General features: G+C 44.1%; 1 protein-coding gene across 1 annotated transcript in view; it reads left to right on the top strand.

Moving 5' to 3' along the window:
- Positions 1 to 419: 419 nt before the first annotated feature.
- Positions 420 to 16,957, top strand: part of NSD1 (nuclear receptor binding SET domain protein 1) — a 42,932-nt gene continuing 26,394 nt past the window's right edge. Inside the window, exons 1-8 of the mRNA XM_009893693.1 lie at positions 420 to 485; positions 1,402 to 1,537; positions 4,622 to 4,794; positions 6,754 to 8,689; positions 13,014 to 13,135; positions 13,283 to 13,565; positions 15,422 to 15,531; positions 16,625 to 16,694. Of these exons, the coding sequence (XP_009891995.1) occupies positions 420 to 485; positions 1,402 to 1,537; positions 4,622 to 4,794; positions 6,754 to 8,689; positions 13,014 to 13,135; positions 13,283 to 13,565; positions 15,422 to 15,531; positions 16,625 to 16,694 (2,896 nt within the window). The remainder of the gene's footprint in view (positions 486 to 1,401; positions 1,538 to 4,621; positions 4,795 to 6,753; positions 8,690 to 13,013; positions 13,136 to 13,282; positions 13,566 to 15,421; positions 15,532 to 16,624; positions 16,695 to 16,957) is intronic.

A 16,957-nucleotide genomic window follows, 5' to 3' on the forward strand; every position in this document is an offset into this window, starting at 1 on the left:
AGTTATTGCGTGGCTTTTGATGACTGAGTGAGAGGAATTTCAGCAATGTAGTTTGTAACGTCATTACCTGTTTTTTTTTTCATGTAACAGAGGAGTTATCCTTTTGTATTTTCTTTAACCACATGAAGAAAGCCCATAAAACTCAACCTGAAGCAGAATATACCTTTTATTAGAGAGGTCTGTTGTGTTTTAGTTGCTAGGATGCTGAACTGTGAATTGCAAGAGACGTGCCTCAGGAAGGGTGGTGAGCAGGACAGAGAATTAAAGTGAGAAGGTGCGTGTTTGTGCTATGACAGCTTTAATGAGAAGCATATTGCTGATGCTTACTGGCAAGAATAATACCTGCAGCACTACTTGGAGCTCTTAAAATGCTGAACACACCTGGGACATGTCACAGGCAGGATACCCCACAGCTGGGCATGGGGACTCCTGTATCCTATGAAAACGTATTGTGCCCCGTCTTGGCTCAATTAGTCACAACGCCGGTAAGCTGCTGAATCCTGCTCTTGGCAGAGGTCCTGCTGGTAGCACGCTGCCAAAGTGTGCATACTTAGCAAACAACATGGGATCTGCTCTTCAATAGCGAGACAGAAATGACATTAAGCAGCGTTAGGGTTTTGTGTGTTGAAAGATTTTGACATTTTTGTGATTGCTGCACGGCCTCGGGAAGCAGAGTGGGTTCGTGTGTCTGTTTCTACAGAGTCAATACCTGTGACTGGGTTTTGGAGACAGGCGAAGTCTGTGTGTCTCCTAGAGGGAGAATGACTGCTGTTGTGTTCCCTTTCTCTTGCTCTGTAGTTTTGGGGCAGAGCAATGGTATGCTCATATAATCTAAACATTAGGACAAAAGTTTCTTCTCTGATTGTACTTGCCATTGGTTTCAAATACTTAATGGTGAAGATTTTTCCTGAGCACATCTGAGAAGCAGGGAAGTTATTAGCTTGTACATACTAACTCCCCCCCACAACTGATAAATTCTTAATTTGCTGTTCTGATCACCTTCTTCCAGTCAGGAATATTTCATTGTCTCTTACTACTACTTATTCTGTACACTGCAACCTTTGAAATGAACAGATTGGTGTTAGTGAAACAAGGGGTGCTAGCACTTACCTACTCAAATGTGTGAAGTTTGAGTGCAGTCATTTACCAGAGGTCATGTTCCTTACTGAAAAATAACAAAAAACCTCTCAAATCCCGGTTTATTGTTTTGTTCTTTCAGAAGTATGGGATGAACCATCATGTTCTTTGAAGGTGTAGGAGCCGCTAAGTAAAATCAGGACTTGCTTTTTAATGTAAATGTCTCTGGTGGCCAGATGTAATCTGTACACAGGGGGGAGGCAAATCTCTTTAAAAGCATCTGGAGCTTTAGTGATTTCTTGTGTTCTGTTTTTTTCCCCAAAGATCCGAGCCAAGAAGAAACCTACTCCAGTGAAGTATGCAGTTGGGGATCTTGTTTGGGCCAAGTTCAACAGACGCCCATGGTGGCCATGCACAATTTGTCATGACCCAGTGCTGGACTGTCACTCAAAAATGAAAGGTACTGTATCTACTCAGACCACAAAGTGGAGGTGTTGTGTATGGCAGGGTGCTGCAGCTTTAATTAAAAAAAAAAACCAAAACATTTCTGGCCCTTGAAAGGTGTGAAGAAATAGACTCTACTGTGGAAGACCTGGACCTATAAAGTAGACTTAGATCAGGGAGGTGACAGGAAAACAGGGCTGAGGCTAATGGAAGCGGCACAGGTAGCTGTTGGACATGTAGGCTTTCCTTACCAGAGTATAGGAAGGATGAGTAGCTGGACTGAGCTCAGAGCAGTGCGGAAGAAAGAGCAGCCCCTAGAAAAAGGGATGCAGAGAGAGAGCAGAGGAAAAGGAATTGTATCAGGGAGATGAGGACAGACATGCAACAAGTGGGCAAGCAGAGCTGGGGAGCCTGGAGTGTGTAAGGAGATGGAGGGTTGGCCAGGCTTTGAGAACAGGAGGCTGGAGAGGCTGAGAAGCCAGGTGTGGAGTAGCGCAGTGTAGCTGCTGAATGCCTGACGGTGCGGTGGGAATGTGTGAGAGGAAGTGAAATTTTTTTTTGGGTCTTGTTTGGCACAAGGAAGCAAGGGGCTGTTTATGGGGAAATATTGGAAAAACATGGAGATGGAGCTACGTATGTGAAAGTTTAGGGCATAGTATGTCAGAGAGACTAAGACCCAGCTGAATCTGAGTAAAAGAGGTGAGGAAAATAAGACAGAGCTCTGTGTGCATGAATGTAGGGGAAAGCCAGGAAAAAAAAAAGTGTCTTACAAACTTGAGGCAAGGAAGTGTAGGTGAGTGATGGAGAGAACAGGCGAGAAGTGATTGTTTGGAAATTGCAGCTCATTTGAGGGCTCTCACAGTGCTTTTAGGATAATACTAGCTGCTATGGGGAGACTGACACAAATGCAAAGGCTTATTTATTTGTTCCTGGTTTCCCCTTCTGATTCTTTTTGTTCTGTAGGCAACTGGAAACCTTTTGAACTGGTGCCCTCTGCCACTGACAGCTCTGTAGACTGGTGAGGTTGCCACTCGCCAACGTATTTCTCTCCAGTTTTTGTTGCCCTTGCCAGCCTAGGAACCAAATGCTGAGAGCGAGTAGACTTTTTTCTGAGTGGTCATGAACTCAGAACCCTCTGCTATTTCTCTAGAGACATGAAGTACCTTTTCCTACATTGTGATCACATCATCCCCAAGTCTGGTTGCTGTAGTCATCTTACTTGCTATTTCTCCACCTTCCCCCCTTATTCTTTGGGAGGCATTCATCCTGATTCTAGATAATACTGAGTGTGCTGTTTTAAATAGTCCCTTTCGAGTTCTCAAATTCCTATCAAAGATGTTGCTGGAAGATTTGCCAGACATATATTCTCCCCCCTACATCCCCCCACCCCCGAAATTTTGGTCAGGATTTAATGTATATAGCTGTCCAGTAATCTACTCTCAGCCTGTGTATGATGATTTCTTATAAAGGAATTCTGCAGTGAGGAAACATGCTATTAACGAATTCCAGCAAGGTCTGATTTCCACCTACATGACAGACTCTCCCTCCCATCCTGTTTTATCCATGTTCAAACCAATAGAGCTCTGGCGACAATTTCATTTTCCAGTTGTGGCTGTATGTAATGTGCTCACCTTCCCTCCCCGATGCTGAGGTGGCAGAGCGGGTAGATCTGAGCTCTGCCGCTTTTTGGCAGGAGGAGCTGCTGCTTTTGGGCAGGGGGAGCTGCCGGGGGCTCTCCGTAGGAGGCACTGTCCTCCTGCCTTGGCTCTCCTGTTGCCAAGGGAACAAGCCCTTCAAAACAAGGCAGGTTGCTTCAAACTCATCACTTGTGCAAAAACCTCTTCTCTTGGATGTGAGGCATGGTGTTTTATTTAAAGTGGTTTTCCTTTTCTTGTCAAGCTCTTGAAGATTTTTGGAGCTGGAAGGTTGAGACTCAGTGGCTTGAGTCCCAGTGATGTGAATGGGATGGATGAAGTCTGTCATCTTTGCCATTGGTTTGATGTTGCCCTGGTCACCTGGGACCACCTCTCACTGGTCTTGCTATCAGAATCTCAGTGTCAGCAGTGCTAAAGGCCAGGCTGCTGCACTGTGGTGGCACTCTTGGAAGAGGCAGCACAAACCAAACGGGCTCTGAAGTCTAGGCTACGTGCTGAGAAGGGGAAGGTGTTCCCCGGAGAACATGAAGCACACATTGCAGCGAAATGCAGGGAGAAGTTTATATCCCTTGTTCAAGCCTTGTTTGCTCTGTTTTAACGCCTGTTAACATGTCCTTTTTTCACCAGCGCACCCAGTACTGGTTCAGTTCTTAATTGTACCATGCCTGTTCAGCGTTCTTGCACAGAAAGCGCCTTTGAAAAATCTTTGATTGTGCTGTTGTGATTGAGTTTCTTCTCTTGCTCTGCACCTTTGTGCCCAAAGTGTGAAGATACTCATTACAACTAACATCTTGTCATGCTGCACCAGTCCTTGTAGAGTGTATATGCACGTGTGTACATACTTCAATGTTGCTGTTAATGTTTTATGTCCTAAGTAAGAGTTTGTTCAGTAACAACAAAGTATTGGACAAGATGGATTATATCATGGTGGGAGTGATTCAACCTGTATGAGTAAATCCTGTCCAGAAGGATGTCATTTCTGGGTGTTGCTGGAACACTTGTTGCCTTTTCCCAAGTGTTAAGTGGACTGGACTGTTTAATCATTATTCGGGGAGTAGCAAAAGATAAATGTCCAACCTAGTATGTTGTGTCTCTCAAGGAAATAAATATTTTGATACTTTTGGAAATATTTTTTTTTTTGAAGGCAAACTGTAGTCTTTGCTCTAGGGAGATGACCTATCTTAGACCTGTTAATCGATTGTTTGTAGGAAAAACAAATATATTCAGAAATAGAGAGTAGGAACACAGAACATAGACAGCAGAGATCAAAGGAGTCTTTTAGCTCTGACTAGAAATCCCCAGAACTGGCATTCATGTGGGATTGTTATTAAGTTAAAAGTAGTTGAAAATTCACAGGCAAATTGTTACCGGTTTCTGTGATTCTTTTTGCTTGTCTTTATTCTGTTATATGCAAGGGGTTAATTCTGTTAAATTTCTCAAAATAGTTTCCAATCGGAGACCATACCGTGAGTACTATGTGGATGCCTTAGGAGAACCTTCAGAGAAAACCTGGGTTGCTGGGAAAGCTATTGTCCTCTTTGAAGGAAGACATCAGTTTGAAGAGCTGCCTGTTCTTCGGAGAAGAGGAAAGCAAAAGGAAAAAGGCTACAAACATAAGGTGAAAGATCTGTTTTCTCTAACATGTTTTTTATTCTTTGAATCTGCACTGTACAAAGTATTCCTTTATGCCTGGAATTGTACTTCGACAGCTTTCTTCCGTGGCAGTGACTGCAGCAACGCAGACAGGGAAGTGGTTCTTCACGTCCTTACGACGAGCATAGTTTATAAGCTGCCAGGAGTTTCAAGGCTTTATTTTATGCCGGGGTGTGGCCTGCTGCTTTTATTGCCCTGGACAGCTCTGCGAGGCAGAGGAGTCAGGTCTCTGTTGGTGTGAGATATGTTCAGTGGCACAGTCTTCTCCTGATGTCTATTACAGCGTGCTTCTAAATCGCTTCCTGTGCTCTCTGGCAGCCTCTTTTGGCTGATCTGAAGCAGAGGTGGAGTTGCACGCTTCACTGGATCACTGACTGAGATAAAGCAGTGGGGTTTTTAGCCTTGCTTCAGTAATTCTCTTTATAGAAACCTGTTAGGACTTATAATTTGACTTGGAAACGCTTTGTCAGTGAGCCTGTGGGAATGAGTTTTGTGGCTCATCGCATGATCTCCGTTTCCAAACATAACAGCCCTGAGCAGTTGTTGCCAGTATAATGTAATGTGACACAGGGGTCTGGTCTATGTCTTTGGGAAGGTGACTGGAGAAATTAACTTTTTAGAATTGCTGTAGTGAAGAAATACAGAGACTACTGCGTAACTGTAGGAGAGCAGATAGTCATACTAGGCAATGGTGCCTGGTTTTTCTTTTTCTTTTTCCTTGAAGTTTATTAGCAGTTATGTACTTAACCTACGTTCATGCAAAACCATCAGATTAAATGTGGTCTTGCAGATGTGAGTCCCCTGGTGTAATGCTTTCCTTTGGTTTTCCTTTTCCAAGGGCATGTTCATTATCTTCTTGAAGGGGCTGGGCACACAAGGAGAGAAGTCCTAACAACTTGTTATGTGCTCCCAAGTAACTTTTCTTGTCCTAGAAGCGCTGCGTGGCTAGAATCTCATCCTATATGTAAATAGCGGTGCCAGTGTGGCTGCAGTAAAGGGAATCAAATGTTTGTTGCTCACATAAATGTTCAGGTTTGCATCCCTGGAAGCCGAGATCGGATGCAAAGCTAAGAGTATTTGGCTGGTTTGCTGTCAGGCTCCACAAAACTTTTTTAATCTGCTGAGATATTGTTGGTGTGGTTTACTTTTTAAAGGAAAGGTGTCAGAAATTTGAGTTGTCCCTCCTGCCTTGGGATTGGTTTTGATTTTAGGAGCGGTTGTGAAGCCTTTGATTTGCTGTTGTGCAGCCAAAAACTACACATGCAGATAAGAAAGAAGTTTCTTGCTGGTTTTAGGTGTTAGCAGAGGTTCCTGTCCAGTATGCAGAGTGCTTTATGTCTTATACTAAAGGTACAGAGTTAAAGCTGGGAGACTTGGATGTCTTGAATTTGACAGAGTGCATTTTAGGTATGTGTTGTGTATCTCATGTTTGTATCAAGGTGAGTTGATGGAGAGGGAAGGTTGAATCATGCTTTGAGTTCGAGGAGTGCTGGAAGAATAAAGAACGAGCAAAGCAAACATGTCTGCTCAAATATTTTAGGAAAATCATGCTGCATTTGCCTTGAAAGCCTTGTTGGCTGTTGCTTTGCATTTCTGTGCCAGGGATCCATACCATATGCATTCCCCTTTACAGGCTGGTGTGTTCAGGGTGTGCTGGGATGCCAGGACATCTGGTTCCTGGGAAGCCTGTTCTTGCAGGGACCTTTTTGCTGTTTTGGGAATGCAGTGGGATTTTTAAGGGTACTTACCCAGGAGCAGTATTTTCTGTGTCCACTAGGCACACTCTGGGAATCCATGTGATTGTCTTGAAGAGGCAAAATGCAATACTGTGTTCTGTTACGCACCTCGATCTTACTTTTGTCTTGTTGGTTACCCATTCAAATTTCTTCTTTCTCTTTTTGTTTTTGTCTCCTCCAACTTCAAGGTTCCTCAAAGGTTTATGGCTAAATGGGAAGTCAGTGTTGGACAGGCAGAAGACATTCTTCTTGGGGGGCCAGAGGATCAAAAGTGCAGCCAGAACTCCAGCGAGCTGGACAGCGAGAAGGAAGTACAGTCGGAATACTATGCCAATGGCCCTGGAGCAGAAAGGGACAGGCAGCTGAATGGCTGTTTTAAATCCTTGGCGTTTGACTCCAGACACCCAGCCAGTGAAAAAGGAAAATTGCACGTTAAGCCACATGTGAAAAAAAGCTCTGACAGCAGAAAAAGGACTAGAGTAAAAAAGAGTGGTGCAAGAGGGGAAGCATCTAGGGGAGAAATCAAAGAAAAAACGCAAGAGAACATAGTTAGAAACATGATTGTTGGGGACCTACCAGATAAACACGCATCTCATGAACTTCGCCGGATTGCCAACAGCCTAACAGCATCCAGTAGCACCAGGGAAAACCATTTACTTTCTTCCTTTGGAGAAAGACGTTTTGAAAAGACACCTTTGAAACCAGACTATGAGAATCGTAAAAGTGATGCTCTGAAGAACACTCTCCAAGGGGATTTGTTTTCCAGCACATCTTTGGAAAGAGAGAAGAGCTCCCTGGGCATTTTGTGCAGTTCCAAATTACAGATACACTATTCTGCATCTGATGCTGGTATTGAGAAAAAGCAAACTGAATCGGATTCATCTTCTTCCCTCTCAGATGGTGGGAACAGTGATGTAGATACCATGGACCAAAGTTCAGAGAGAGCCTCTAGTGCTCTTGAAGTTAGTGATTCTTCAGATAAAGTGGAGAAGGAATTTCCTATGACGTCAAGTGGAAACATTAAGCTTTCCATGTATCTTTCTCAGAAGAGCAACAGAAGGGCCAGGAAGAAGTCATACAGAGATCGCAAACCTCTGGGAGGTTCAGTAACCAGCAGACTTGATGCTGAATTTGCAGATGGGGAGCTTGAAGTAGGCTTCTCCGATGCTGAGATGTCATTGACAGCTCTTCAGTGCTCTTCAGATGTGAGAAATGACAATCTTTCCTTAGCAAACAAGCACACTACTCCCCACAGTGTTTCCAAGGACAGCTCCTGGCCTGCTGTTGCAAATCCAGCAATCTTAAAACCGAAAAGCATGAAATTGCCCCGAATCAGGAGTATAAAATGCAAACATAAAGAAAAAGTTGCTGGGTTGGAGCCTTCTCTTGCAGAAGAGGAGGGTGGTGTGAATCGCTGCTCTTCTGATACCAAAGGTTTCTCTGGCCTTCAGAGAGATTCTCTCCAGAGAAGCGGAAAAGTTGATGGTCAGAAACTGTTAAACAACATGCATGAGAAACCCAGGGATTCTGCTGAAATAGAGACGGCTGTGGTGAAACACGTCTTGTCAGAGCTGAAGGAGCTGTCTTATCGGTCCATGAATGATGATGCTAGTGACTCTGGCACTCCAAAGGCCACAGTACCTTTACTTTTCTCTTCCGCCTCTGGTCGTTTGCCTATTGAGCCAGATTACAAATTCAGCACCTTGTTAATGATGTTGAAGGATATGCATGACAGTAAGACAAAAGAGCAGCAACTGATGACTGGTCAAAATATAGTCCCGTTTCGAAATACCAGCACAGCTGATGGTTCTGGAAGCAATTCTGCGAGTGGTCTGAAGTCCTTATCTATTGTAGGTCCCCCATATAAAATAGAAAAAAATGGAGATTGCGTCCAGGAAACAGTAAATCCAAACTCGGCTCTAAGCAACTCCTCATTTTCACGCAATCCTCCAACCAAGTTGACAGGGATTGGTACTAGTAAAAGGGAGCCCGCGAGTACTGCTGTTTCTGGGACAAATGGCACAAATTGTGTGCCCAAACGCAACTGTTCAAAATCTAAGCAGTCATCAAAGCTTGGAGATAAAACAGTTTCAAACAGAAAGGACTTAAAACCAGGAGGGCCAAGTAAGTTGCTAAGTCGGTTATCCAGAGATTCAGGAGAACATGCATTCCGCGTTCACGGTTCGGTTACCAGTCCTCTAGGTAATGAAGCAGAAGATACTGAGAGGAAAGAGTCTGTTGATTTAACAGAACATTCAACTGATGAAGACTCTGCCTGTTTATCTGATGACAATTTAGATCGTATTGGAAGGAGACCTGAAGCTGGTAGAAATATTGAGAGCTGCACTTCTGCTGAAAATGGGGAGAGTCCAGACTTGGATTCAGAGGCAAATAGTGAGAGCTCTCTTGGTGATGAGTCTAATGATGTAAATCATGTAGCACCCAAAAAGCGGTGGCAGCGTTTTAACCAAAGCAGTGCTAGATCTAATAAGCACATCAGTAGATCTAGGGAACAAGGAAACTTGGAGAGTGCCTTGGGCCTGAATTCTCGTGGCTTTTCACTGAAGGGAAATGAGTGCTTGGGACGTAGGCATCCCCCTCATTCAAAGGTGCTTGAGGGAGGCCTGACAGATCAGGACTGTGAGAATCATTTAGACTTAGTTGAGAAACGTTTGAATGTGTGTGGTAAGCCAAACAACAGTGTGATGGACTCAGAAACAGAGCTTGGCAACTTTGCTCCCCAGTCTGAATTCTCTGCACAAGGTAAGGGAGCTGGACTTGCACCAGAGTGTGTATTTGTATACATTTTATACTTTTTCATTTAAAGCATAAGTTATGGAACTTGGGACTGTTTGACAAATGGAGATGTATACATCTGAGCTGAAGAAAGTGTGATACATTTTGGGTTCTCTGTAAGCACAGAGAACAAAGAAGGAGGAGCAGTTATGGGATTTTGCTTTGCTTTTTGATCAGAAAGCTTAAATACATTACAAATCGTTAATTCCTCCACAATGAAAGGTAAAATACGTATCCTTCTGAGTTTCAAAATTTTTTTTTTTTTAAACTTACACCTTCAGAATGTCCTTTAGAGCCATGTGCCTGGTGTTTGCTGGACAGATCAGCGCTTGAAAGTTGTGGGAAACAGAGCCTCAATGGCTGCTCTTTTTTTTTTTTTTTTTTTTTTTTTTTTTTCTTTCTCCCCACTAGTGCTATTCAAGTAGAATTTGTCTTTGGTTTGTTCTGTAGGATTTCCACAAAACAATGTGTTGGGGTTTTTTTTTGCATTTTAGTGTGGAATTTTATTAGCTGCTAAAAACTATTTGGGGAATCCCACAGATTTCCTAATTTACAGCTCTGGTGTGGCTGCCTGGAGGGTGAAGGGGAGAACAGAATAGGAGGAAGCTGCCAGGGAGGCTGGGCTGGAGGTGGGTCTGGGAGGTGACAGGCAGAAGTAAGGCAACATCATTGGAAGGGAAATGATCAAGGAAGGAGGAGTCTTCTGAGGACCACAAGGTCAGACAACCCTGCTTGTCCCAAAGAGGTAGGGACGTTTGGTTAAAGCCAAAAAGAAAAAGTGGGGGGAATGTGTGGAGGGAATAGGTCCAGGAGAACCACGTTCAATATATGCTATCCTCAGGCTTCTCCAAAGAAACTGGGGGAGCAAACCTTAATGAAAACAACAAAATTAATTTTTTTTTTTACATAGATTTCATCAAACTAAATTGCTCTAATCTATTTGCAGTATCACAATTTAATATAACTTGACAGCATTTTGAACCTATCAGCATTTTGTCACTTAACATGTTCCCTCAGTGAACATCTTGGTGTGTGTATTTTGCTATTAGGGATCACTGGAGGTTGCCTGCACCTCCGTTCCAGTGTGGAAAAGGCAGCTCCCGGCTTAGGGGTTGTAGGACCTGCCCAAGGCAAGTCAGAGCAGGCACAGAAAACAAGCCCATAGGGTGTAACACATGGGGTAAAAGTTCTGGTTTGAAATCATGACAAGCTTAATAATTTACTGAATCCTCTGGGTGTAGCTGTGTGTTTTTTGAGGACTTAAGTCTTCACAGAGCAGGCGAGAGGATTCATGTTGTTCTGGGGCCGTCGAGGCTTTGCTGCAGGAGTGCCGTAGCCTGCCGGAGGGAGTGAGTTCCTTGTTTGCACTAAGATGCAGCTGGGTTCTTGTGGCTTCATGATGGTTTTGCAATTGAAGCATCCCTTTATGTGGCTTTGTGAGATGAAGATGCAGGTCTACAGAGCAAGCTAGAGAAGAAGAGCTGCTAAGAGGTGGTACTGTTAAGAGAAAAAGAGAGAAGCAGCAGAGGAAGGCAGCAGGTTCCTGGGCAAGGTGGCATCAGCGAAGGGAGGTGCAGAGTTATCCTGGTACTGCGCGCAGGGGTGCAGTGAGGGCCTGGTTTGCTTGTTTGTAAAAGTGACAGATCGGCAACTGCAGTGTAATCTAATTCCCCTGCCCTAAATAGCATGTGAGCCTTGAAGCACACCTGAAGCTTATCAATATAAATGTGCCATAGGGAGACACCAGAGCCTCTGTGTCTGAGGAGGAGCTGTCTGGTTGCTGTAACACCCCCAGTGTGCTGGTGGTAGTGACTAAGCCTCTAATGCTGTGAAAAGCCCATTTGTGGAAACCAGCCTTCCTTTTATATCAGGGAAGACCAATTATATAGAAAGTAGAATGATGCTGGAAGTTATAACTGCAGCTTACAGAAGAGAAGGAGTTGCCTCTGTTTGCCAGTGCTTTGAGAAGATGTGGCTAATCCTGGTCGGCAGCAGGCAGAGCGTCAGCATCAGAGATCACAACAGGTTATAGTCACAACTGTGTAATTTCCACTAAACTCACACTATGTAAAGTCTCCACCATAGCTGAATGGCAACATTTGGCATATTTTTTGCTATGAACTTTTTGGTGCAATTTAGAGCAAATAAGGCAGAAGTGAAGATTGGTGGAATTTGCTGACGTAAAACATTTTTATAAATAATAGTTTCATCAGGTACATACATGATTTGCCAGTGCCAATCAGACTGCATGTGGGATTCTTGTATGGGATTTGCTTTGGGGCGGGGGGGGGGAAATGCAGTTAAGCCAGCCCTTCTGGCACCGTGCTGTGCTCTGCTGCATGGCTTTGGGACTCTGAATAGTTGCCCAGAGAGGATACTGAGCCTATGACTGGTTATGTGCTGAAATGTGTATTTCACCCAGACACCTGTGCAGAACGCTAATAGCTGTGTTTGAGAAAGTTGTTACTTTCTCTCTTTTGGCCAAGTTTGACATTTTCATGCTTGTTTAACCACAAAGCCACAATAAAGTGTAGCAATCTTGTCCAACATCCCTGTTCTGAAGTGTTGCACTGGAATGCTTTGTTATAAAATGTTTCTGTTTTAAAGAAGAAAAAGCCACCTCCTACACATGAAAAGAAGCAAAGAGTATTTACTGTTTGTTCCTAAACTTCCAAGAGACCACAAATGTTTTTGTAACTGGGAGAAATCTTTTTGACAATATTTTTTAATAATTTTGAAAACTAATAAAGGGGAAAATTTTGCGGTATTCTGGGGAGTGAGATGAAGACATAACCTTCCATCATCTTGCTTTTGCAGCTTGCTGAGCAGAGATCATGTAGAGCAACGGGGCTCTTTTTTTTTTTTTTGGGAGCTTGCCATGCATTGGGTTGTTGAGGTGTTACAGCATGGGTGGTTAGGTTCGTATCGAGGAAATACTTGTTACTGGGTTTCCCTTGCGATGGTGCAGCATTGTGCAAACAATGCCATCTGAGCCCTGAAGAGCTTGCAGTTGCTGGCAGGGACTGTTCGCTCCCTGATCTCATTGTGGAATCTATTGTCGGGAAGCAAAGGCAATAAACGGGCTTGCAGTAGCAGATGGGGAATATGAAGCTCTTGTAGTATATACAAAAATATACCATGGAAGAGGGGAAGGGAAGGAGTTAGGCTTACATTTTACTAGTGAAACTAGTGACTGAACCTTGTTACAGGAGAACGGTGTTTTCCAGTGCCCCTGCACTAAAACCAAGGGAGTTTGAGTTAACAGCAAAACTAGCATGATAAGTCTGAGTTGCTAATGAACTTAGGTTTTGGTAAAAGTACTGCGAGAATGTTAGATATATGTCAAGGGAGATGTTGGGTGAAATTGCAAGAGGTTCTCAGTCAGGTGTCTAATGTTCTTTGATTTCTTACCTGAACTGTTTGAAGTCCCTTAGGTCCTTAAAAAATCCCACCTGCCATGTCAGGATTGTGGACAATAGGAAACTCAAAAAGTATAAGGCTGTATCAAAAGAGAAAGAAGTATCAGGGCTTTTCCCACATGGAGCCTCTGGAAGAGAAGGCAGGAGCAACTGTTACCTACAGATCATGAGGAGAATTTTGTCTTGTGGTCGTCTCAGAAACACAGTCTTGAAGCTGCTTTCCTTTTTCTTAGTACATTCAGAGAGGAAACGCCTTAGAAAGCCAAGTAAACGGCTTCTGGAATATGCAGAAGAATACGATCACTTATTTGCACCCAAGAAAAAATCAAAGAAGGGCCAGGAGCAATTGCAAAAGGTGGGTGAAGGCTAATGTGTTCTTCATGGTTATTACTCAGGGGCTCTGGTCTGCATGCGTTTGATGCATTCTTGCTGGCTGAGTGTTGTTCCTGTGTGCAGTGCTGTGCAGGGTGAATGTTTTCACCAACATGTTTTGCTGTGCTAGGTGAATTCTGTGGTGAGGTCTGAATTTGAAGGAGGTCTTCCTACACAATGCAGTCCTGACAGAGATACCCAGCAGGGACAGAGTCCTTTGGTTTCAACTCCATCTTCAACCAAAGAGTCCCCTCCCGTCCTTGAAGCAGAGTGCTCCTTTTCAGAGCTAGGATCCCATCCCACTGATCAACTTCTAGAAGGACCTTCAGATTTTCCAGAGCTGGTGCTGTCTTCCTCAGATGTCTCTGAAGTTTCTGCTTCTCCAGATGCGGAAGAGAGATTCCTGAAATCAGGTAAGTGGGAGGTTTTGTGATTCTGCTGCCATAAGCGAACATGTTGCAAGTTCAGCAGAAATGGTTGCTTCGGTTAGAGTAAAAAGGTTAGTAGCTGTTGGTCTCTTAGTTTGTTTTTGCTTTGCTTCATTCAGTGACCATTACTGGTGCTGGGAAGGGAGACAGGGGAGGTGCAGTGGGTGACCCAGTAAGATGGATGATTACAGTTGCACTTTTAGCTTTCTGTAGTGTATGGTGGTCCTCCTTAGGTCCTAGCACAGAATACCCCTTTGTCCAAATGAAGAAAGTCACAACTTCTCTAAGCCATTGCCTTCTGTGCTTGCAAACAGTGGCATTCCTTTAGCTTGAAGGTCTCTTACTGCTGTTAAACCCTTAGGATGACCATTGCTTTGCTGAGATTGATATGCAAAGTCTGATGCGCGTAGCTCGTTGGGTGACCTTTTGCTTTCCTAGTGAGCTCAGGGAATTGCAGCAAAGAAAGCCCTCTGGAAAAACTTGGTGGTGTTTTTTTTTTTTGTTTTGTTTTGTTTTTTTTTAGGTTCTAAGCTTCTGTAGAAATTGTCAGAGACTTGTAGTAGCAGCAAGCCAGGGCCTTAACTTTCAGTGAGGCACAGTATACAAAGGGCAAGTGTAGTCTGACAGGCTTTTCCCCTTTCCAACAGAGTCAGTATCAGGGTCTGCTTTGCAGTACCTTTGTTGTCTAGTAGCATGTAAAGCTATGTTCAGGGTTAAAGCCTTGGTGTTCTGGCTGTGCTGTGTTGGAGGGGACACTGTTCCTGTTCTAAAGGGCCTACAGTCAAAAAAATTAAATGGAGCAGGCAGAGAGGTATTGTCACTGGAAGGTCAGTTAGTCTGTTATGTTTGAGGGTAGAGGGATTGCCTTCGGGGGCTTCTGAGCATCAGGTGGAAATGGGAAGTTGGAGAAGGATTAAAGGAGGGAAAAACTGGGGATGCGAACCTGAGGTTGAAAGTGCAGGAGAACAGTACAGGGTGCAGCGGTTGAGCAAACGTCCAGTATGCAGAGGTTGCATAGCTCTTTCCCCTGCTGAGAAAACTCCTCTTGCTGAAGCACACAGAGCCCAAGCTGTGGGCAGATGCTTGCCTTGAGAACGATACCGTATTGTCCCTCCGTTAGGTGTCTGATATATAAGCAGTGCACGTAGAGGTGCGTGTCACAGAAAGGACACAGCCAACGCTGATAAAGCAAGCAGATGAGCAGGGTAGGATGGGTAGCAGGCTGTTGGAGTGTCTTACACTCATAGCATCATAATTTCCTGGCCGTTTTAAGTTTATACTGAGCAAAAATTAGCCCAGGTCTAGCAACTTGTTACCTGCTGAGTGCCAGCAAAAGGCTTGAGTAGGAAGTGGTGCAGGTTACAGTTAGCTTGTTTGGGAAGTCTTCTCCCAGGTAGTTTTAACCAGGAACGTGTCCTTTAGCCTGTTTACTATGCACAGCATTAATGCTGGTGTGACTGGTGTGGGAGTGGAAGCAGGGCTGTATTTGTCAGTGGTAGGACTGGCTTATGCCAGATCAAAGTGGTTGGGAAATTACGATCTGAATTGCATTGCCAAGATGTGCTTCCTCCTGGCATTAACTTCATAGTCTCTCTTCTGTGGGTGGATTTTTATATTAAATATTGAGGTATGCCTGAAGGTCATGGCAGACTGAGGTCCGTTTTTGTGGAAGTGTTACAGAAACAGGTAATTGGCATCTCTCCCCAAGGAGCTTGTGATCCCAAAGACAGGGTGAAGCAAATTGATTGTTTTGTACTATTGGTTGGTGTTAGCTTAATGCTTTTAGTCTGGTTGAAGAGAAGAAAACCCCTGTTTATCTAACGTGAAGAGTTTCATTGCAGGAAACTTTGAAAGCAAGCGTCAAAGGAAGCCCACTAAAAAGCTCTTGGAATCCAATGATTTAGACACCGCCTTTATGCCAAAGAAGGAGGAGTGGACTCCCCCAAAGAAGGTACTTTCCTTCCAGCTCTTTTGAAAGCCAGATAGAAAATGAGCCCAGACAGCAGACCATGCTGAATGAGGCACACAATGCAATGGGATGTCAGGTTTTTTAGTTGGCTGTGGCCCAGGAGCAAAGGTCCACCCTTCCCAAAGGTGCTGTTTGCTGTGTTATGATGAAGAAATTTGCTGAATACAGATGTGTTCCCCACCCCTCCCGCTTGTAATGAGGCTTGGGTAGTTTTGGCTGTAAAATTTCCTCTCTTCATGGATTTATATGGAAAAGGGAGTCATCTGGATGCTGGCTGGGAAGGCGTGAGCAGAAATGTTCTGTGCAGATGCTTTCTGTCACTGTGATGTTGCAGTGTAGCTTGAGCTTGAACCTAAGGCTTTGTCCTTTTCCGTCAGATTACCTCTGAGCAGTGTTTCTTTTGTTACCTTCCCAAGTGAATGGTATGTAAATGCAGAGCTTGTAGCAGGATGGAGGCTCAAGTTGTATCACGTGTAGTATGCAGTGCTTGGTGCAGATTTTCAAAGAAAATGCTGCTCTTCTCTGCTAAAAAACTTAATATTCAGTGACATGGTTTGGAAAAAAGCAACTTGTAAAGAATTACTTCACGTGATGTACCTGCACAAGATTTGTCGATACTGTTTCTAAGGTTGATTAATAATAGTTTTCCTCCTTTCCTTTTTCTCTCTCTGTGTGGCACAGTCTTAATACAGTTATCATGGTTGCAGTAATGCAGAGGCCAGCATATTTCAGTCTTAAGCTCTGTAAAAGTGTAAAGCCAGAAGAGAGTCTCTATTCCCAGCAGCCCACAGTGTTAGCAGCCTTTTTGGGAGAGTTCAGGGAACAGCGGATGGTGCTGGTGAGCACAAGACACAGCAGACTCAGCATTCCTCCCTACCCAGAGACATAATTTTTTTCGTGTGGGATCTATCATACTCACAAAACAAATGTTTTCTTGTAAAGTCTCTAATCACTGGTGAATTCATGACCTGAACTGTAAGTTACACATTGCAGTCACTCATAAAGGTTCTGAGAGTCTGAGGAACATGCACCTCTGATTTGCATCTGGTGACTTAATTCTGTTGTGTATTTGTAGGGCACTGGCCCTTCGGAGAGCGACAGCTCTGAGCTCTATTCACCAGCCCACTTCTCGGACCTGGGAGAAGGTAAGTGAAGGCAGGGCTGTGGGGGTAGACTTTGGTGACATGTGGATCGGTGCCTGTGGCTTTGTGTGTGAGGGCTTAGGTGTCCTGGGCTCTCAGAGGGTGCTTGCCAGAGCTGAGGCAGTGGCAGAAGAAATAGGTACCCAGATTGTTTACTCAATGTACTGTTACATTTCTGATTTCCCTATGGAAAGTGGAGAAGGTGAGCTCATATTTCCATGAGAAGATGTTCTCTTCTCATTGATAGTCTGGGCGCTTGAACAGAA

This window comes from Charadrius vociferus, unplaced genomic scaffold, assembly GCF_000708025.1.
Source record: "Charadrius vociferus isolate BGI_N301 unplaced genomic scaffold, ASM70802v2 scaffold1041, whole genome shotgun sequence".
In the NCBI taxonomy this organism is placed as follows: Eukaryota; Metazoa; Chordata; class Aves; order Charadriiformes; family Charadriidae; genus Charadrius; species Charadrius vociferus.